Raw genomic sequence first — 22,494 nt, forward strand, 5'->3', positions numbered from 1 at the left:
TGGAAGCCGAGAGACAAAGTGACACATTGAGATACAGAATTGAAGAAAAGCAAGTGGAGAGAAGTACAAAGGAGACAGAAATAGGGATGAAGGAAGAGATTTGATTTGATTAGAGAAGTGACTCACTTCATGGAGTCGTAGGTCGACTGATTCATCATAACTTTAATCTTATCCTCTTCTGACGCATCGGCATCAGCCAGGTTCTGCATCTGCGCACATGCACACACACACACACACACACACACACACACACACACAGATGTCAGGTCAAACAGGAGGAGCAGTGCTCAATTATAACAGACTCACATGATTCAGCATAAATATGTACAAAAAAACAAATATATATATATATATATATATATATATATATATATATATATATATATATATATATATATATATATATATATATATATATATATGAGCGAGAGAGTGTACCTTGGAGAAAAAGGGTACGGCTCTGGAAGAATTCTGGTCATCCATCTGTTAGAATTAAACACAATCAGTTTCACTGATGAAGCAACGAGAGCCTCCAGGTTACAAGTCTTGGGAAAGGATTGAGAGCTCTATGTTTATATATATTGGAAAAGAGACACTTAAAAAAAATTAGTAATCTCCTATGTTAACTGCTGTATGTCATATCTCTTCACTTTACTAACCATGTGAGCCGAGATCAAATTGACACCAGCATCCAGGAAGGATTTTTGACAGAGTGGACAATTACATGTCTGTTCTCATCCCAGGATTACTGCCTTAGCCCCTCCTGCCACCTCTCATCCCTCTAAACTTGCTACCCTGAAAATAAGGAAGACAACAATACAATGCTCCCTCAGATTTTACACCTGTGAGGCCAGCATTTTGTTGAATAAGAAACATCTTTGCTCTCATCACCTAAAGTCTACCTCAGTGCTTCCTTTCACCCTCAATTCTTTCTCGTTTCTCTGCACCCGTTCTTGGTTCGTTCATATACTGTGCTGGACTAGATAAGTGAAACTACGGCCCTATGGATGGCAATGTCGGTCCATGGGGCCACAAGTATTGGATTATGAATTGCCATTAAATATTTCGTGGTTCCCAGAGGATGAATCCTAATCACTTTGGTGATCCCATGACTTTTCATCTATCCCTCAGGTCAAAATTTAAATTTGTCCTATACCTGCAAAACTAGTTACACTCCCATCAGCCTCAGTAGTTTTTAGTGCTAATTACCATTTAGCATTTTAGTTTAGCATGCTACCAGGCTACACTAACATAGTGAACAAGATCAACATTACACCTGCTAAACATCAGCATGTTAGCATTTAGCTCAAAGCACCACGGCGAGTCTTTTTAAAAAAAAAAAAAAAAAAAAAAAAAAAATAAATCACATTCTGAAATTACAGCACATACAGGACGGTAGGGGTATTGTGACTACCTATCTTTATATTCACTCAATAAATCCATTACTAACTAAATACAATTTGAAAAACCTTATGTAAAGACAAATATTCACACAAACACATTCATAAATCAGAAACATAAACTTTAAAAGTCAAAGCTGCCACTTAAATTCTCAAAATTATTGTGTAATTTAAAATCCAATGTGCTGTAATACAGACTGACTGCACTATATTATATTGTTTATGACAATATCACATCTGTCTGGCTTTATTAAAGCACAACCAAATCTAATAAAAGAAGCTACCAAGTTGCATTATAGGAAAAGTAGGATTGTTGGAGTGTTTTTAAAGCTTGACCCATACTGGGGACTTAAAGTTGATTTTAACTTTTTTTTTTATTCTCTCAACTTTGGGAAAGTGCAATACTAAATCGCTGGAGTACCAATTTAAGTTTAATATGATAGGATTCCAGTATATGTACCATTTTTTCGGTTGAATTTGTCTTTTCTGCAAAGGCAAAATGTGGACACAAGATTTTAACGATCATTTAGAAACGTCCGATGTTGATGCAACTGACGTCTTTAAAATTTGTTATCTGAGGTGGCGTATCGACTGTGTGCATTAAGCATCATTCTCTCCAGTGAAATCAAACACATAATCAATACACAAGACGGCTTCATACAAACAACTTTATTGGCAGAAAAACACAAAAGAAAGTCTCAAAGTACTAAGAAGAGTGGCAGAAACTTCTCCTACTGTGAAACCAGAGAGAAAATCAGGTCAGATCACACTATATCAAATAAGAGCTTTTGAGATAGTTAGTTTGAGTTAGTTTACAGGATCATAAACAGAACTAACACTGCAAGAATCTGACATAAAATAACAATGGTGCACCACCTGGTTTCTGATTGGGTTTAAGAGAGCCATTGTTTGTGTGCTCCTACTTTAAAGCTCAAACACTGTAAATCCAAAACTGAATTATAAACCCTTTTTCACTCTGTAGTAAGGGTAGGGTACAGTTTGTAGTTCAAAAAGTCAAAATGCATCGGTTCACTTTGCCAGAGTACTCTGTAGATTTTGATGGTCCGGATAGTAAATTATTCATTTTGACACATTCGATTCTATTGTGGTTGATGGACGCCAATCCTATCTGGGGACTGAATGAAATCCAAAATTAAAAATTGCCTTTAATGTGATTTAAAGACTTATACTAGAACAAGCAACGCAGCAATCCCATGAGGCTACTAATATATACACCTCCAATGTTAGAATATATCTGAAAGCAAGTGAGCAAGTGCTATCGCAGCTCAGGATAAGAGACGACTGGGCAATGACGGTTGCTCATAAAACAACAGTTGGGTTTATCAGCTGGGAGTAGCTGGCCCGCATGATAATGTTTGACCCGCCCGAGTAGCTCCCACCACAGATAGACACTGAATGATCTTCTGGTGACACAGCAGCTTGTTAAATTAACAGCTGAGATAATACAGCACTGGTTTAATTGTAAACTTCGGTTGTCTTTCTTGTACACGGTTTAACTGCAATGCTACTTTTAAATAGCCCTGTACCAGACTGTAATTGTGTCAGTCGAATCAGATTTGGCTGCTCAATACGAATATCCGGTCCTTTTTTCTTTCAGGTATTCAGTATCAAGCTACGTTTTATTGAATGAAGCCAAAAACACTTCTATTAACTACCATATTGACAATGGCTGTGCATAACGCTACAGCTTCACTTCTTTCTTTTTTACATTTCACAGTAGCCACATTCAGACAATTAAAAAGCCTATTATCACTTTAAAAAGGAGCACGCAGACTTATTGGGACTTTAGCTTATTCCCCGTTTCCCCCAGAGTTAGATAAGTCCATACATACCCTTCTCATCTCTGTGCGTGTCGTAACTCTGTCTGACGCACCCACCGCTAGCCTAGCTTAGCACAGATCCTGGAGGTAACCGGCTCCATCTAGCCTACTGCTCCCAATAAGTGACAAAATAACGCCAACATGTTCCTGTTTACATGATGTGATTTGTAGAGTCACAGCGTGACTATACAAACTGCAGGTCCGCCGCAATCCTCAGTTCTTTTGAAACCAGACCTTTATTTTTGATGCTGCCTTTCTTTAAATAATTGTTCATTTATACACTGCACTGTAACTTTTATTCTCGTATTTGATCTGTTTTGATATTTTCAATTGTTTTTAACTGCTCTTTAATGTTTTATGTAAAGCACTTTGAATTGCCCTGTTGCTGAAATGTGCTTTACAAAAGAAAGCTGCCTTGCCTTGCCTTCACCATAAAAGCCCAACCGAAATTCACTCAGAGCATTTTTGCTAAGAGGAAACTCAATAAAATAGCTTATGCGACGCTAACAACTTTTGTTTGCCGACACTACATATCAAACAAAAGCCAGAGACTACATTGTATTAAGTCTTTTATCACTTCTAAGCAGAAGATAATGTTATCTCGGAGCCTGACCCGCCAAGGCTTCTCTTCCTCCGGGCAGCTGCCTCCGTCTCACTCAGACTCACCCTGGGTCCGGTTCCGCAGTTGGCAAGGTGAAGGTACTTTATTGTCACATAACACATGTAGTGAAATTAATTCTCTGCATTTAACCCATCCCTCAAGGGACCAACTGCAGATCTTTTTTTTTTTTTTTTTTTTTTTTTTAAAAGATAATTTTTTGGGGCATTTAAGGCCTTTATTTCCATAGGACAGCTGAAGAAATGAAAGGGGAGAGAGAGGGGGGAATGACGTGCAGCAAAGGGCCGCAGGTCGGAGTCGAACCCGCGGACGCTGTGTCGAGGAGTAAAACTCTAGCTACCCATGCGCCCGACCAACTCCAGATCTGAGCCAGCACCTTGATCAAGGGCACTGACTGGAGAACCTGGTACATGTTTTTTGATGGTGGGGGAAACCAGAGAACCTTTTTGCTGTGAGGCCACAGTGCTAACCATAGGGTCACCATGTGCCTGTACCATGGATGTATAATAATAATAATAATAATAATAATAATAATAATAATAATAACGGCCTGTACCCGTTGCTGACATTTTCATTGAGCGAGCGGGACGACTTGATGTAGTGGAAAGTGGTCACCCCGCAGAGCAGCGTGAACGCGAGGAGTGCTCACTCTGACTGGCAAAACACTTAAAAATAACAACTGCTCGGCTTGAAGAATCTCAGTCGACTGAGGGGTCCCCGGCTGAGGATTCGAATATTTGACTTTCAGGGGGCAGCCCTACTTTTTTAATAACTATTTATTTATTTATTTGTTCGTTTATTTATTATATATTTGTTAATTGTCATTGTAAAATATGATTTATCTCAGAGCAGCAGCTCCCTGTAAATCAAATCCTGAGAAGCGCACTACTTCCTCTTTGCAACAGGAACTTAGACGGCAATACAGGAAATCAGAGGCTTTCAGTGATTTACATTGTGGTTTCACTTGTTTAAACCAGTCACACCGAAGCACACATTCAACGTTATGTTCAAGCAGAGATATTAGGACGTGCTGACAACGTGTGTGTTTAGTGGAGCTGCAGGAGTTTGGTTACGTACTGCTTTGTAGGCTCCAAAGGCGTGGTGCTGGACATCCGATCGCTCACTGAAACACAAAAATAAAAATCAGTTTTAGGCCAGTCGTCCATGACGATTTAAACACCCTGGAAACAAAGATTAGGAATAAATATAAATATCATTAATAAAAACCAGCCTTGTTGCAGTTTAAAACATTTTTAAAAGTAGTCAGTGGCTTAAACGGCCGATTGGAACGCTGCCACTGGATGATTTTTGTGCAACGGTGTTCCCCTGAAGCATGTTTTACAGTTGCGCGGAGGCTCCACGCAGAGCTTTCGCCGTAGCCTACGTAAGTGGCCTGATGTTTATACTTGTGCGTGTCGAGCCGGCGTGTGTATGTATGTGTGTGTGTGTGTGTGTGTGTGTGTGGGCTTAGCTTCGGAGCGAGTAGCAACTCTAAAGTCATAGTGAGAGAAACAAAGTGTCTCCCCTGTGCTTTCTGACCATGGTGAGAAATCTGTAGCAGGAAAAGTTAACCCTCTCCTTGATTTCATGTTGTTTATGGAGAAGAAGAACCAGGAAATGAGTCGGGGGATATGCAACGCTACCAAGCCACGGCCGAGCGACGTTACATTTTTCGAGAGGTGCGCGTCAGGCTACGGCGTAGGGTCCGGCGTAGAGGGGTCTGTGGGGGTACGCCATCGATTCTACACACAACCATAAAACAGCCTTCAGTCTGGCCTTGTCTATTATCACTTTGGGTGGTGATTTCCTACATTACCCAGAATGCCCCTACAGAAGATACAGTATGAACTAGTTTTGTTTAGCTGTGACTTGAGTAAGTGTGTATTTCAGAAGAGTAAAGTCAGTTTGATAACAGATATTCTTTAGCTTTTTTTTTTTAATTTTACTTGTAAAGCTAACATGTTAAAGCACAACATTAAAAAAGGTGTTTATTTTCTTGCCCAGCATGCAGTTTAGACAGAAAATATGATATTACTTTGGCTGAAGAAACTTATAGCGTATGTCAGTTTTGGTTCTCTAAATCTGCTCAGTGTTGATAACAAATCCAGGAAGAAACCCTTACACTTTAGTTCTCGGATGACTGACACTAAAACCGGTTGGGGTTTCATCCTGCCTCATTGCAGCATCAAAACCTCAACATTAGGCTTGGTTAACTGTACAATAAGACAAACACTCCACCCTACAAAACTGGCCCATAAATGCCAGTTATAACCACTCAACTGTTTTTTTTTTTCTGCTTACAGTTACAATATTTACATCTAGTTGAATTTAACATTTGATTTTAAGGTGTTTAAAATGACTCAAAGTTAAGGCTTACTTTGAAGCCCTTTGAAGCCGAGTGACTGTCAGCCTGCGCGCGCAGGTGGAGAATTGATTTGCTGCATTTAATCTTGAGGGCAGCGTTGCACCACTCTTCAGCCCTAATTCCCCTCCGCCCGTCTGCATGGTGCTGACAGGGCTAATCACATGACCGCTGGTCTGTTCCAGAGAGGTCCTTTCCTGCTTTCCATGCATAGAACACACGCCACTGCTGGCTGTCCTGTCCAAGCCTGACTAATGTCCGGGTAATCCCTGTGAACGTCACCATGGAGTTACAGTCCTTCACTTTTCCTGTGAGCACATGTTATCATGGAAGGGTTACGCAAAAAGACCCCTCTTTAATCAACTGTCGACCATCAACTGAAAGATTCAGGGCTCTGCATTGATTTAGCATTCAGCATTGTTTTCTTCTCCTTTGTGATCCTCTAGCTGCAAACACATGCTGCTGATCAAAACCATCCAAATAGCAACAACAAGAAGGACCCGTCCTATAATAGGTTTACTGCTAATTCCTTAAGATCTACATTTATTGTTAAGTTCGTAATGCCGGCCTTTAAAAGCAATACGTACATTTTAGACAATGATTTAGAATAATTTCCTTATTTATAAATGTTACTATTATTAAGGCTGATGACTGGGTTACATTATTAGCTCATCTTTTTAGTTATTTACTAAAAATAACACTAAGGGCCCTTTCACCCCTACCTCGTTTGGTCCGGACTTTCTGACTTTCTAGTATGATCTGAACCAAAACAACAGGTGTGAACCCCCCGGGATCACGGTCTGGACCAAACAGCCGAACCTTGGTCCAACAAGGAAAAGGCGGTCTCGGCCCGGATCTAATTGGACCATGGTTCAGTTTTTTTTTGTGTGAAAATATCATTTTTGGATGGTTCGGAAAAAAAGGAAAATAAAGCAAAGCTAAATAAGCCGCGGTAGCACACGGGGAGACGAGGAGATCAAATGTTTAACGGACATTTGGTCTGACGACTTTATTAAGAGTCCGTTGGAAAAAATACTCACAAAAGGCATTTTTTTTATGTTTTCAAAGAGGATGAGAGAGAGGATACAAGAGGACGAGAGAGCCTGTCTACAAATTGTCTGGTATCGGGAGACACAGCTCATTTAGGTGATGACGACAAGACGTATGTCATGTAGAGCCCGACTGATATATCAGCCGATATTTGGCATTTTCCAAACTCTGTATCAGTATCGGCATTTTGGCCGATAAATTATTATTTAAAAAATAAAATAAAAAATGGACAAAACATCCTTCAACCATGTTATGAGTGTTGGCGTTGCATAGTTTGTCCACCAGGGGGCGCTCTACAACGTCCCTGTTGGCAACACTCGTGTTTAACCCTTTAAGTTTCGTATTTTTTTTATATATATATATATATATATATATATATATATATATATATATATATATATATATTTCAATAGTAATAAAAAATAAAAAAGTATTTGTATACATTTTACTTATCAGAACTTTAATACATTTTGATGTTCCTCTGTTCTGTTGTTACAATAAAACAAACAAGTTTATTTTCAAACTGCGTTATATTTTAGTGAGGACTCATAGATAACTACAAATAACTAATGTTAGGGAAATCTGTTTATATTTTGTTACGCGTTTCTGGATTTCTGGATATATTGGCCGATATATCAGAATATCGGATTTTTCAATCACCAAATATTTTTATCGATATCGGCCTTAAAAATCCTTTATCGGTCGGGCTCTAATGTCATGTATAGGTCTCTAGTACCTCACATAATTGCAATGTGAAATCAAAGCATACCGAATCAAATGTATACAATGTAACAAAAACAAGACCCTTGATTCAGACCCTGAGGTGTGAAAAGGCCGTAGACTTGTAGGTCCCATGTGGCAGCAGTGTTTAGCATTTGCAGTGGGCAGGGATATCGACACTAGTAGCAGCGCAGATATTCAGCTACAGTATATGAGCCAAACCCGAAAAACACACTTACACGTTGCGGGTCTTGCTGCTGCCGGACTTTCCTCCAATGATTGGGATTCTCCTGACGATGACTGAGGAGCCTTTGGGGATCGAACTCTCATCATCTGTGTACTCTGAGAGGGAGAGATGAAGAAAGTGTGTGAGATTAGCTCACATAAAAATTATTTTTGTGCTGTAAATATTTAACATAAGAAGATTGCTCTTCTTCAGCGTTATTAAGAAAGCGTGCAGTTAATGTGACAATGACTCTTTGGTACAGGCACACAACACACAACTAGTCTGGGACTGTAACAAGAACGATTTGATTTAAAATATTGGCTTGATAAATCTACGATTGCAACTCCTGATGACTTTCATTATCGATTGACCTGCTGATGCAGAACAATGAAAACCTAACATTAACTATCCAGCCTGGTAAACTGTAGGTTTGAATTGTGATTCAAACGATTCAAAGTTGTAGAAATATTGACATCCTCTGGATCCTGCAGCGTGGTCTTCAGAGAACCACAGACACAGCACTGTTGTGAGACTGACATCTGATGAAAGAAGCCTGAAAAGTCTGACTCCCTTAACCCTTCCTATAATGTATGATGCTATAGGTTTTTTTTTTACCTTTTTGTAAACTTTCTGTAAACTCTGACACAGCAGTTGTATTACCTACACAATGGGTGGGGTGTGCTTTCAGTGGAAACACATTACTCAGCGGATGATGGGGTTTCAGAGCTTATCAGCAGGATGTTGACACACTCTAAGGTGATACTTCATTATTCATAGTTGATTATAATGTTTGATCCTTTTTTCTCTTCAGCCTTATTAAGCTTCTGTGAGTTTACTTGACCTATTATGCAGCAAATTTTCATTACCGATGATTCATGTATTGATGATTTTCATGCGTGTCTGGGCCATAGACTGCATTAAACTGGTCTGGACTTTTATCTTATGGTCATGACTAGGCTGTGCTCCTACCCCAACCTTTGCTATTTTTATCCCACCGCTCTTTTGGGACTTTTACAGGCATGGCACTGACAGGGCTGATCCCGCACCATCAGGCCGTTTGATTAAGGGCATGAAGCGTAAATGCGGCAGGAATGTGCCCCATTCATTACACCCTATTGTTCTTGCTTGACTTTTCTGGACCCCCCCCCAAAGCTGAAAGAGGTGACGCAACCCTCTCACCGGGCAGCTGTCAAAACCTGGACCACGTGTTTTCTACCAAAGTTCAAACTGCCAGGATAAACACACTCTCATCAGTCCATACATGTGTTTTAATTACCTTCTTTGTTCTGGGCGTTTGTGATCTGCAGGTCGCAGTCCCCGGCTCGCAGCTTCTCCCTGCCCATGATCTGCCTCTTCAGATCCCTCAGGGTGACGTGCGGGCCGTCGAAAACCACAGTGTCGTAGCTGAGTTTGGAGGAGAATTTATAATGAATATGAGTCATGCTGAAACGAAACAAAAACCTCGCCCTCCACTGTCAGAAAACAGGCAGGTTCGCCTGCGATGACAGAACACCTGTATCGTGGTAGTTGCTATGGCAGTACAAAGTTAGCTAGCTAGCTGGCGTTAGCAGCCGGCTGCGTCGAGCGTCACTTGAACTGCAGTTAACAAGCTAGGTTGTTAATTAACAACGCCCCGGTAAAGTGGCGTCTACAGGATGACATTTCCCGGCGTGTGACGGAACAGCAGCAGAGGGTCAAAATCAAAGCGCGCTCAGTCAGTTTCAAGTCTAATTTGAACTTTTAATTCTACTAATGCCGCTCTCAAGCCGAAGTGTTCGCTGACAGAAACCACCAGCTGTTTCCACAAGCAACGGCTCGTCAGCACAGTGCACGCACCATACGATGCTGCGTTCAAGTGGCCCCCGCACACTCCAACTTTCAAGAATCAGAATCAGCTTTAATGGCCGAGTAGGCCTGAGTGTAAACTCACACAGGGAATTTTGCTCTTAAAGTAGCCTACATAGCTACTCAGAAATAGACATACGGCTAGAAACAAGCACAACAAAGCGGAAAAAGTTAAACATAAACATTTGACTACTATGTATATTATTTATATTTTTATATAAAACATGTAGCCTACATATAAATAAGTAAAGCAACCTGTTAATAATTGTATATAGACAAAAAGACGCACAACGTTATATTTCAGCCTGCACAGCATGCCAAACAAAAACACAAGAAAACAAAACTTGAAATAAAAAAGTTGACATGTACACAACCACTTTCATAAACATTTGTGGCAATGTATTAAATAGGGCTGCAACTAACGATTCTTTTCATAGTCAATTAATCCGTTGATTATTTTCTCGATTAATCGATTAGTGGTTTGATCTATGACATGTCAAAACATGGTGAAAAATGTGGATCAGTTTCCCAAAAGCCCAAGATGATGTCCTCCAATGTCTTGTTTTGTCCACAACTCAAAAGATATTCAGTTTACTGTCACAGAGGAGAGAAGAAACTAGAACATAGGCTATTCACATTTAAGAAGCTGGAATCAGAGAAATCTTACTTTTTTGTTTAATAAAAAATGACTCAAACTGATTAATCGATTATCAAAATAGTTGGCGATTAATTTAATAGTTGACAACTAATTGATTAATCTTTGCACCTCTTTAGGCCTACACTTAAGTGTCCAATTTAGGATTTTGAAATGTACGAATTTCCTTCCTACCCCTGAAGGCAACATCTTGCCTCTACGCCCAAACAGCGCACCTGTTTGGGCTCAGGGGACAAATACTGTACATCCATGGGGACAACAGGCAGGCTGGCACAAAGAAAAACAAAAATACACCCAATAAAGATTAAATAATTGCTTCCACTTCCCTCTTGGAAGATTTGACGTGACGATGTTACTTTTCAAACTGCATAATCTGTCACATTCCAAAGCAGCCAAGCTCACGGAGATTGAGTACCACAGAAAAAGAAACATACAATTTTTATAGCCTATCACAAACTTATTAATTTATCATAAACATCATGTTCAACTAAACTAAATTGCTGACTGCAGTTCTGTCGCTTGTGTAGCCTAAAGTATCCACTAGATAGAGACAAAGCTCCATTTATGATAGACTACTGTTTTTTGTGTGTGTGTGTGTGTGTGTGTGTGTGTGTGTGTTTTAGCTGTGCTGCAGTGTGTAAGACTTGTGTTATTTGACTGTAGACTATATGCAAACATCTGCTCTTCAACCAGGTTCCTTTACAGAGAATGAGGATGCCATTGATATTTTGCATTACAGTCCGTGTGTGTGTGTGTGTGTGTGTGTGTGTGTGTGTGTGTGTGTGTGTGTGTGTGTGTGTGTGTGAGAGAGAGAGAGAGTGAGTAGAGTCACAAACCAAGGTTCCAAATCTTTATTTAAAAAATCCATTATAGTTGGATTTAATTAAATTTGGACGGGCTGAAATGGAAATTATTCATATTAGCATTACATTCTTGATAATCACAGTTGAATTCTTGGCATTGGAAAATAAAATTCAACTAGGCTACATTTTTCACCATTGATACATTTCTTTTTGACTTCAAGAAATTATTTTTAACTTGACATTTTGTGAAATGTGCTTATTTGCTTTCTTGCAGAGGAAATTACCCCACTCATGTTTGTATGGTGACTATGAAGCTACAGCCAGCAGCCGGTTAGCATAGCATAGGGGGAAACAGCTCGGCTGGCTCTTTCTGAAGGTATCAAAGTCGACTTATTAGCACATCTAAAGCTCACTAATTAACATTTTATGTTCTCTGTTTTAATTCGTACAAAACCTGTCACAGGCTGTGTCCGAAATCACTCACTACTATCTACAATAGGCCTATATTAACTGTCTGTTCATTAATGAGCTTACAGTAAGAGGTGCTGGTAAACAGAGCCAAACTTGTTGTTTTCAGTCGTTATGCTAAGCTAACTGGCTACTGGCTGTACTTTTACATTTACTGTACAGACACGAGAGTGGTATCGAACTTCTCATCAAACTCCGCCAAAAAGGAAATGCCAGTATGCGTATTTCCCAAAATGTCAAACTATACCTTTATCTAGTCAAAACTGGACTATAACTAGCCAACTTGTGGCTGAATTTCGGATAAATTAAAACATCACATCAAATATATAAGTGAAGCTAAACTAGCTTTCCCCACACTCGTGGGAAAAGCAGAAATGTACAGCCTATACATTAGGAGGGAAGGAGGCAAGGTGGTGAGGATGTGAGGGAACACACACACACACACACACACACACACACACACACACACACACACACACACACACACACACACACACACAAACACATACACACGATGAAGAAAACAGACGTTTACTTAAGCCGATTGGTTTGTTTCAGATAAATGGAGGGAGAAAGGAGTAGTGAGGGAGGAGTGTTTGAGGAAGTGTTTTGCACTCAGTCCTCTCTCTCCTCCGCTTCTCAGTCTCTGTCTCTGTCTCTCTCTCTCTTCTGCCTGCTCTGCTCAGAGGATGGATTTGCCCTATCTTCCCTGGCTTAGCACAGCATTGTGAAAGCAGTGGGAGGATGGAGAGATGCAGAAGGAGAGAGAGGATGAAAGGGAAACAGCTGCTGCCTTTAAACTGATGTTCTTCTTATCGTGATATGATACAGGACATGTTCAGTGACTCAGCCATCAAAGAGCTGCTTGGAAACAATTATATCCTCAGCTTTGTGTGTGTGTGTGTGTGTGTGTGTGTGTGTGTGTGTGTGTGTGTGTGTGTGTGTGTGTGTGTGTGTGTGCGTGCGTGCATGTGTAAAATCTGCAAGGCATTTGACGTGTTTAAAGGGGAGTACATAGCAGTTTTCATGTGTTTGTCTGTGTAGGCCCATTTCTGCAAGAAGAAAAGAAATGGATGACATATTAGGAATGACAGAAAGAAATATAAAGAAAAATAAAGAATATCCAAATGATGACATGATAAGTCAAAGGCTTGATTCATTGGACATAGTGAGTCACAACTTTGACTTTCTATCTCATTATTTACCTTAATGAGTATTTTTTATTTTTATTTTTTAGCTTTCCTAATTTGTTAGCAGTTTTTTTACTTTTCCTGACAGAAATGGACTTCCAATACGATGTATAGGCTTTTGTAACATTTATTATAATGCATATAATCTGTAATAAGCATTCTGTGTAAGAATTGTATTGATAGTCTGAATGGCTGGCCACTTATTGAATTTGCTAACTGTGAGTAAAAGAGTGCTAATGAGTTAGTGGGTGGGAAAAAATTCACCTCATAATTTCAAGTAGTTTATCCCTTTTCTGCTAACTTGTACTCCAGTATTTATTTGATAACTTAAGTTACTAGTAAGACATAAAACATGATTTATTAGTATAGGTCAAGATAAGATAAGGGGGGAATCCACAAGCTAGCAGTAAGTAGTTAAAATTAGTGCCACCTTTTAAAGTTAAGGTAAGGTAAAGGTACTTTATTTGTCACATACACATACATGTAGCAAAATTCATTCTCTGCATTTAACCCATCCCTCAAGGGAGCAGTGCAACGCTGCAAGATTAAAGTGTAAACATTAATGCATCAAAAATTAAAATCCTATGATACATTATTCTTTAATGGAACATTCAGCATTTTGTACTTTTACTTAAATTCAATGTTGAATGCAGGACTTGTAAAAAAAGTGGTTCTACACTGTAGCATTGCTACTTTTACTTGAGTAAAAGATCTCAATACGTCTTCTACCACTGCTTAATCATCATCATCATCATCATCATCATCATCATCATCATCATCAAATAATCAAGTGTGACGTTTATTCAATCTCATAATGTCAGCATGTTTTGTTTTTGGCGCTTCATGAAGGTCCATGACTGAAACGTTACATCTTTAATGAAGTCAGTGCTGGAATTCAGCCATTTATTTCACATGATTTCTTTTTCCTACCAGGTGTATCATTAGATAATGGTTAGTTTGATCATTATTATTGAATCAATCATGTTTTCAATTAATTGTAAAGTGTACAAAATATTAAAAGATTATGAAAAATGTTTATCACAAGTATTCAGAGCCCACGTGGATGTGTTTAAATAGCTAATTTTGCCTGGCCAACAGTTTAAAAACCTGAAGATTTGACTTCCCAGTAATTCCTCAGTGTTTGGCATTTTAACTGGATAAAGGACTTACGTGATTAATCAGTTTTTCCCATTTTTGATAATTCATTTGCTAATTGTTTCCCTTATCACTCATCTCTGTTTTCCTCATAATCACAACAGCACAAGGCTGGTGTTTTCCGTGTTAGTGTGGCTGGAAAACCAAAACGTGAGAGGAAGCCAATTGTTCGGACCAAACTGATGAACGGACTGAAAAAAAAAAAGAAATCTCTTTTCATTCTTCATCGCTCCTTCTCTCTGTCTTTTGTTTCATCGGTATCTTTTACTTTCTTTTGATATCTCAGCCCTGAACATGTCCTTCTCTTCTTGCTCATTCTTTCTCTCATCCTCCCCTCCACCTTACACTCTCTCCTTCTTGTCTTTCTGCTTGAGCAGCGTTCACGGCTCCAAGGCTTTTTTTTTTTTTTTTCACACTGCAGATGGCCATAGTGTTACTCCACTCAAGGCACAAACACACACACACACACACACACACACACACACACACACACACACACACACACACACACACACACACACACACACACACACACACACACACACACACACACGCATTGCTCTCTTTGTCAGTGAAAATGCTTCAGAGTGCTTTTCTCTCAGTTTGCCCTTCTCAGAGAGTAGAAGTGTCTCTTGTCTTATGTCTCAAAAACTCAACTTGCAGAAGATTTGTCAACCCAGTCACTGATCTGATGCGTTGTGTCTTCAAGTTCAGACTGTGTGGCAATCATCAACAACAAGGCTAACATCACATGGGAAGCTTTTTGGTGGATTTTTAGCAGCATGGCTCTAGGGTGGATGTCAATGTCAGTTGGTCCATAACTTTGGTGGACAGACTGAATTATCCCAAGATTGACTGGATGGATTGGCACAAGGTTTGGAGCTTGGACCAAACGTTTTTGGACATGCAAACGTTATACATGCTAAGATTGTGTGAACAATTTTCAACTCTGGTCTTTACTTGACACCAACATGTTAAATTTCTAGAACATTTATAGTGCTTCTATACATTTTCGTGAAACGTAATTATATATGTGTCTGCTGAATGAAATGAAGGAAAGTACATTTGATCTCTAAATAGCAGTTTGTGCAGATAAGGGACTAGGGACAGTGTTTCAATTTTCAGGTACATTACACGGTGACAACAAAATGCACATGCACTCATGCTTTCATAGATAGATAGATAGATAGATAGATAGATAGATAGATAGATAGATAGATAGGGAGGCAAGGCAAGGCAGCTTTATTTGTATAGCACATTTCAGCAACAGGGCAATTCAAAGTGCTTTACATAAAACATTAAAGAGCAGTTAAAAACAATTAAAACATTAAAAACAGATCAAATATGAGAAAAAAAGTTACAGTGCAGTGTAGATAGATAGATAGATAGATAGATAGATAGATAATTATGACATCAAAGCTGGCAGCAACTCTTCCTCAGAGCATCATTCAGTCACAAGCAGCTGTTCTAGCAACATCCAACTGGGACACAAACACACAAACACACAAACTTGTATTTGTGGGTAACATTAGGAGCTTGCCTGCTTTAATATCACAACTGTATCTCACATTGCTAGTTGTGTGTGTGTGTGTGTGTGTGTGTGTGTGTGTGTGTGTGTGTGTGTGTGTGTTATCTTGCATAAACGTTTTAGAAATTTTGTCACAAATAAACTATTAACTCACTGCAATGACGTTCAGTATTCAGAACAATTCTTTTGCACAAATTCCTGATTTATTTTTAGAGCACATAGATGTAAGACATTATTGTCTGGTACAGCGCTGTCAAATAATGTGATGTGGAATTCCTGCTGGGAAATGCTCAGTGTCTTTTATGGGCTATTAGCATAAGGAGCCATTTTCTCTTATTGGGCCAATGGAGCTGAAGAAAGCAATTACTACAGTACCATACTGCTCGATGGGAGGGTGGGTTTTCAAAACAGAAAAATGTGACAGAGGGGAAAATGGCTAAGAGGATCAGCAGAGAAAGCCAGGGTGAAAAGGGGAAAAAGGAAAATGAAAAAAATGAAAACGTGGGCGATGGTCACAATATCTTTGTGCAACAGAAGAGATGAGTGGCAAGAGAGATTGAGTGAAAAAACGGTACATATAAAGGCAGTTAAGAGGAACAAAAGCAGAGTGGCAGCCAATCCCAGTGTGGGGGAGACTCTCCCATTATCCCGTCATCCACTCTAATCTCTATGACGACGACACGGAGCTCCATCTGTGACGTCACAGTTATGAATATTCATCAGGTGAATCTGAGCTCTCCACTGAATCCTTCCTTCTTACATTACATGCTCTTAGGGTCTTGGGCTATATATATAAAAAATCCAAGCACAAACATTGAAGTAAAATCACTCCAAATACAGAAATGTTAAAAATATCAAAACATAATATGACATTAGAGCCCATTGCTTTAAAGGTCCCATGACATGGTGCTCTTTGGATGCTTTTAAATAGACCTCAGTGGTCCCCTAATACTGTATCTGAAGTCTCTTTTATACAGACCTTAGTGGTCCCCTAATACTGTATCTGAAGTCTCTTTTATATAGACCTTAGTGGTCCCCTAATACTGTATCTGAAGTCTCTTTTATATAGACCTAAGTGGTCCCCTAATACTGTATCTGAAGTCTCTTTTATATAGACCTTAGTGGTCCCCTAATACTGTATCTGAAGTCTCTTTTATATAGACCTTAGTGGTCCCCTAATACTGTATCTGAAGTCTCTTTTATATAGACCTTAGTGGTCCCCTAATACTGTATCTGAAGTCTCTTTTATATAGACCTTAGTGGTCCCCTAATACTGTATCTGAAGTCTCTTTTATATAGGCCTTAGTGGTCCCCTAATACTGTATCTAAAGTCTCTTTTATATCAACCTTAGTGGTCCCCTAATACTGTATCTGAAGTCTCTTTTATATAGACCTTAGTGGTCCCCTAATACTGTATCTGAAGTCTCTTTTATATAGACCTTAGTGGTCCCCTAATACTGTATCTGAATTCTCTTTTATATAGACCTTAGTGGTCCCCTAATACTGTATCTGAAGTCTCTTTTATATAGACCTTAGTGGTCCCCTAATACTGTATCTGAAGTCTCTTTCCTGAAATTCAGCCTTGGTGCAGAATTACAGCCACTAGAGCCAGTCCCACAATGAGCTTTCCTTAGGATGTGCCATTTCTGTGTCTGTAGCTATTGAGGAGGAGAGAGGGGGGGACAAGGTGGAGGGTGGGGGTGTGGCCTTGACCAACTGCCACTTTGCTTGTTTGAAAGCCATGATGTCTCTCTCTCATGGGTGGGCCAAATTCTCTGGGCGGGCAAAGCAGAGAAAGGGGAGGTAATCTGAGCTTTCATTTTCTCAAAGGCAGAGCAGGATACCCAGGGCTCGGTTTACACCTATCACCATTTCTAGCCACTGGGGGACCATAGGCAGGCTGGGGGAACTCATATTAATGTTAAAAAACCTCATAAAGTGACATTTTCATGCCATGGGACCTTTAAATTAGTGTGGAGTATACTCAAAAAGAAATTGGTAAGTACAAAGTGTCGGTCAACCATGTTGGGGTGGTGACAACCAAGTGTTCATACCTGTTTTGAATGGCCACGCTCGAAGGCGGAGGTGGATAGCACCTGGTACTTTTTTTGGCACCACCTCGATCAACCTCCAAGCTAGCTGAGCGGATACGGTTAAAATACTGCAGACCACTGCAGAGAACTATTACTGGTGCGACACAGGACATCATGCACAAACATGTGATTTTTAAATAACCGCGCTACCGTCAATAGCAACAAATAGAGCAATTTATACATACAAAAAATGTATTCACTCAACCTAGATTAGTTAGCTTGAGAGAGAATTTTAAACACTGCCTACTTTCTTACCTCTGCACAACTGGCCAGTCATTGGGTTAAGTTGACGTGCTTATCAGATTGACGGTTTTGGAAAGTTCAGAAATGTGTTGGATGAAATTCAGATGCTGCTCAACCATCCAACCAGCACTTTAGTTGAAGCGTTACTATACCTTTAGCATTGGATGTCAAGGTGTAGTCTGAGATGGCCAGTGACTCTGCCCTGTAGATTAGCATCAGAGTCTTGACATCTAGTCTTGTCATCTAGACTGGTAGCAAACCTCATACTTGGCAAGGAAATGGTGACTGTGCAGGAGAAATTTGTTGGCGGGAGCAAGCCGTTGCTGCAATCTTTGCCAAGTTCATCGTCCAATACCCAGGGTCACAGTTTTTCGAACGGTGTTTGGGAATCCCCTCCCTCTAAGGAATAAAAACTCAGTTAATTATAACCATAAACACACATGTACAAATTAGTACGTGTGTACCCCCCCCCCCCACCCACACACACAAACAAACACATAAACATCATTCACACATAATCCTGTACATGCTTCCCTCTCTTTATCACCTTCAAACACCTCAAATCTGGCACATCCTCCAGTCTCCTCATTAACTTTTCCTCTCTTCTTCCCATTTCCCCTTTTAACTCTCATCTTCCTCCCACCTGCTTTCTTTCCATCATTCAGACATCTGTGTGGTGGCTGTGGAGATAAGCAGGGGAGTTATCTATTGGACAGCTAATTCAGGACGGTTGAGACAGAACAGCTGATACGCATCTAGTGTGTCTGTATGTGTGTGCAGGTTTAGGTAGGAGTGTTCGTTTTCTCATAGCTATTGTGCAGGTTTATGTTGGTCTCAAGTGAGGTTTCTAATGTCCATTTATTAAAAAAAGGCCATTAAAATATGGGTTGTTATCTGTGTATGTGTGTATGTGCACAAAATGGAAAAGCAGATCACAATGCTACACATCATACATTCACCTACAGTACACACATTCAAACACAAAATGAACTCACCACAGGCACTTTGAAAAGGTAACTCTTTATTTTCTAATCATTATACTGTATATAATATTCCTTCTCTCTAGATATAGGTATCATATTTATATCATGTAAGTAAAAGTGTGCTTTTATTCACAGCTTGTGTCCGTGTCAGACGGCTGTTAGTTGGAGGTTTACATTATAAAGTATACAGTGAAACTGGCTGGCAGCTATGTGTGTGTGTGTGTGTGTGTGTGTGTGTGTGTGTGTGTCTGTATATGTGTGTTTGCTGTGAGAGTTGTACAGTCAGTGTGCCTGTGTATAGAAAGACAAATGTGAGTGCCAGCATGTTTCTGCATGCATATGTGTGTGTGTGTGTGTGTGTGTGTGTGTGTGTGTGTTTTTGTAGAGGACTAAGTACATGTATCTCATGATAGGGCTCAGAGGTATGGAGCAGGATAAAGAGCTGCCCATTGACACAAATTTCAGAACATTTGATCACCCTCAACCTTTAAACATATCGGCCATCACCATGTTTTCAGGTGTTTTAAAATTATGACCCACATTTTTTTGGGGGGGATTTTCTTTGCTGCTTCAGGTTCCAGCTGCACATTTGTCTTCAGGCTTTCGTTTTTCACTGTTTTTCACCGCTGCCAGGCAACACTGATGATCCCCAATGTCACCCCTTAAGTCAGAGTAACGGCTGGCTGCTATTTACTCTCCTCATCTCCATCTGAATAGTTTCACCTCAAGGCAAACTGCTACATTGCCTGCAAGATTCACTCCCTAGAATTTTTTTCCAGGTCATTGCTACACATATAATAAACATGATAACAATTAAGTATTACGCTTTGATTTTACATATATTCTGCATATTTTGCTCTGTTTTTGTGGTGTTCCTTTGACAGGACTGCTCCATCTATTGTTACTGTACACTAGGACAAAAATAAATGCAAATTCAAATCAATTAAGAAATACATAAACACTTAAAATGTAACTAACTTCACCATCTCTTCTCCTGAGTTTGTGTTCTGGCATTTGTTAACCAACAGTAATTGACTGAGGTCAATTTGAAATGGACAAAGTCAGGTTACAATCATAAACTACTTTAAATAACAAGACTACAGCCATGCTAGTGGCTCTGTGAGGCTGCACAGTGGTGCTTTGAGCTAAATACTAACTTCAGCATGCTAACATGCTAACAATGACAATGCTAACATGGTGATGTTTAGTAGTTTAGCAGTTTTTTAGCACTAAACACTAAGGTGCAGCTGAGGCTGACATGAATGTCATTAGTGTCGCAGGTATTAAGTCATAAACAAAGATTTGACCTGATGATGGTCGAGTTGTCGAGACATTTCACTTAAAAATGGCGAACGTCAACCTAGAGGAAATGTCAGGGGGTCACTGAAGTCAGCAGGGTTTTTTCCTCTGGGCACCATGAATATCTGTAGGTCTACCAAATTTCATGACAATCCATTTAATAGTTGTCAAGATATTTCAGTCTGGACCAAAGTGGTCGATGACTGACATTGCCATCAGCTGTGCTGCTAGCCTGGCTAGACCACCTACAGTCTGAGCACTCTGTAATAATACCAAACTTGTGATTGTTCTGTGTTGATTTCACTGGTCTCTATGCCTGGTAGCCTGACTCTACCCATTACAATGTGGCTCAGTAGAAGGTGATGGGCAATTTAGTCTCTTTGGGGCATGGCTTTCTCAGATGAGAGTTTGACTCATCCAAAAATCTAAATAACGATCCAATAGATCATATATACTGTATATATACACTGTAGGATTTGGTCTGAAAATCTATTGTGACTCTTTTAGAAAACATTCATTAAAACTAATCAGAATCAGATCATCTTTTTGAATAAGACCGACTCACGATTTCACTCATAACCCCAAAACACAAGAAGAAGAAACCTTTAACGTGTACTGTTGCTACTGCTCATGAGCAATTTATGCAAAAGGGAGCCTGAATGCACCTTATGCAGAGCGAAACTCTCGAAGCCTGGTTAAACTTCCTGCCATTTTGGGCCTTTCATCCTTGGTCAGTCAACCATGCCAGCCTCGGATATGTTCTGCATGTAAACAATGCTGTCTGAACGCGGGGTTGGAGGCAAAAAAGCTGATTTTAATACTGTACTTCCTGTCAAAATAATATGTGTAAAATGCAAGACAGGTACGAAATCTCTAGCTAAAGGGCTAAAGCCTGGCACACAAAAATGGGCTTAATTGGCACCAAGGCCAGAATAATTCATGAAATTGTGGCTGCTATTTGAATCAGAGACTCTGTTAAGGGAACTTTTTTGGGAAACCTGTCTTCCTGTAAAATGTCCCACATGAAGAACATTTAATTCTAATTGGCAGTACAAGATGGACAACCTCTCACATCATCTGAAAGAAGAAATGCTCTGATGTAGGAGCTCCTACAGACAAATCCTCAGCAACACAATAGGTTTACAAGCAAGTATTGAAGACAACCTAGTCCCCCCCTTTTTTTAGCTGATATTTGGGAAGTTTGAGAACACGAGGAACAGCAGGCTACACCAGGTTGTGCTGATTGAAGACCAGCTGTCATTGGGGACTCAATAGATTTGGGTCTATCCTGCTAAGCCCCCTCTGCCGATCCTAAATCACCCTCACGGACCAACACAACGAGTCAGATGTGACAGCAGGTTTGTCAAAAATAAAAGGCAACAGTCCAGTCAGACCTTGGAAATTAAAAAATGACTTCCCCCCTAGCCTGTCATAAACTCCTCATTAATACATTTTGTACACAATATCCACCAGAAACCACTGACTCCAAAACAGTCCTTGTATCTCGTATGGCTGCGTCTGCTGAGGAATGAGCGGGGCAGTTAGCTCTAAAACTGATCCCAATGCAACCGTTAAAGGTTGTGGGAATGCAGAGGAGGTTATACTGGAAGCCCCATGGCTGATCTGGGAGCAGTCTGAAGGCAGGACAGGCAGGCACTGGGTGCATGGGTGAGGAGAGGCTAACTGCACACACACACACACACACACACACACACACACGCACACACTGATATTAACGCACAAACATGCAGGCACATAACTCCACCTGTAAGCCCTCCTCACACAGTAACCTTGTCTGTGTGTGTGTGTGTGTGTGTGTGTGTGTGTGTTTTTTTCTTGGTGCAAAGTGTAGAGTGCTTATAGCATGTGTTTGTCTATTCCAATAAATTCACATTTCTCAAACATTTCTTCTGGACCTCTGCATTTGATTAGCTGGCTCAGAACTTGAAGTTCCTTTGAGGAGCGACACATCAGCGGCATTTGTTGTTTTTCTCCAAAAAAAACACAATTAAAA

General features: G+C 39.9%; 1 protein-coding gene across 1 annotated transcript in view; it reads right to left on the reverse strand.

Moving 5' to 3' along the window:
* LOC114569306 (E3 ubiquitin-protein ligase RBBP6) overlaps positions 1–10,068 on the reverse strand; it is a 52,604-nt gene extending 42,536 nt beyond the window's left edge. The window contains exons 1-5 of the mRNA XM_028599131.1: positions 9,495–10,068; positions 8,232–8,334; positions 4,938–4,983; positions 439–483; positions 127–209 (exon numbers count right to left, since the gene is read on the reverse strand). Coding sequence (XP_028454932.1) covers positions 127–209; positions 439–483; positions 4,938–4,983; positions 8,232–8,334; positions 9,495–9,660 — 443 coding nt within the window. The 5' untranslated portion in view covers positions 9,661–10,068. The remainder of the gene's footprint in view (positions 1–126; positions 210–438; positions 484–4,937; positions 4,984–8,231; positions 8,335–9,494) is intronic.
* Between the last annotated feature and the right edge of the window lie 12,426 nt (positions 10,069–22,494).

Source organism: Perca flavescens, chromosome 15 (assembly GCF_004354835.1).
Source record: "Perca flavescens isolate YP-PL-M2 chromosome 15, PFLA_1.0, whole genome shotgun sequence".
NCBI lineage: Eukaryota > Metazoa > Chordata > Actinopteri > Perciformes > Percidae > Perca > Perca flavescens.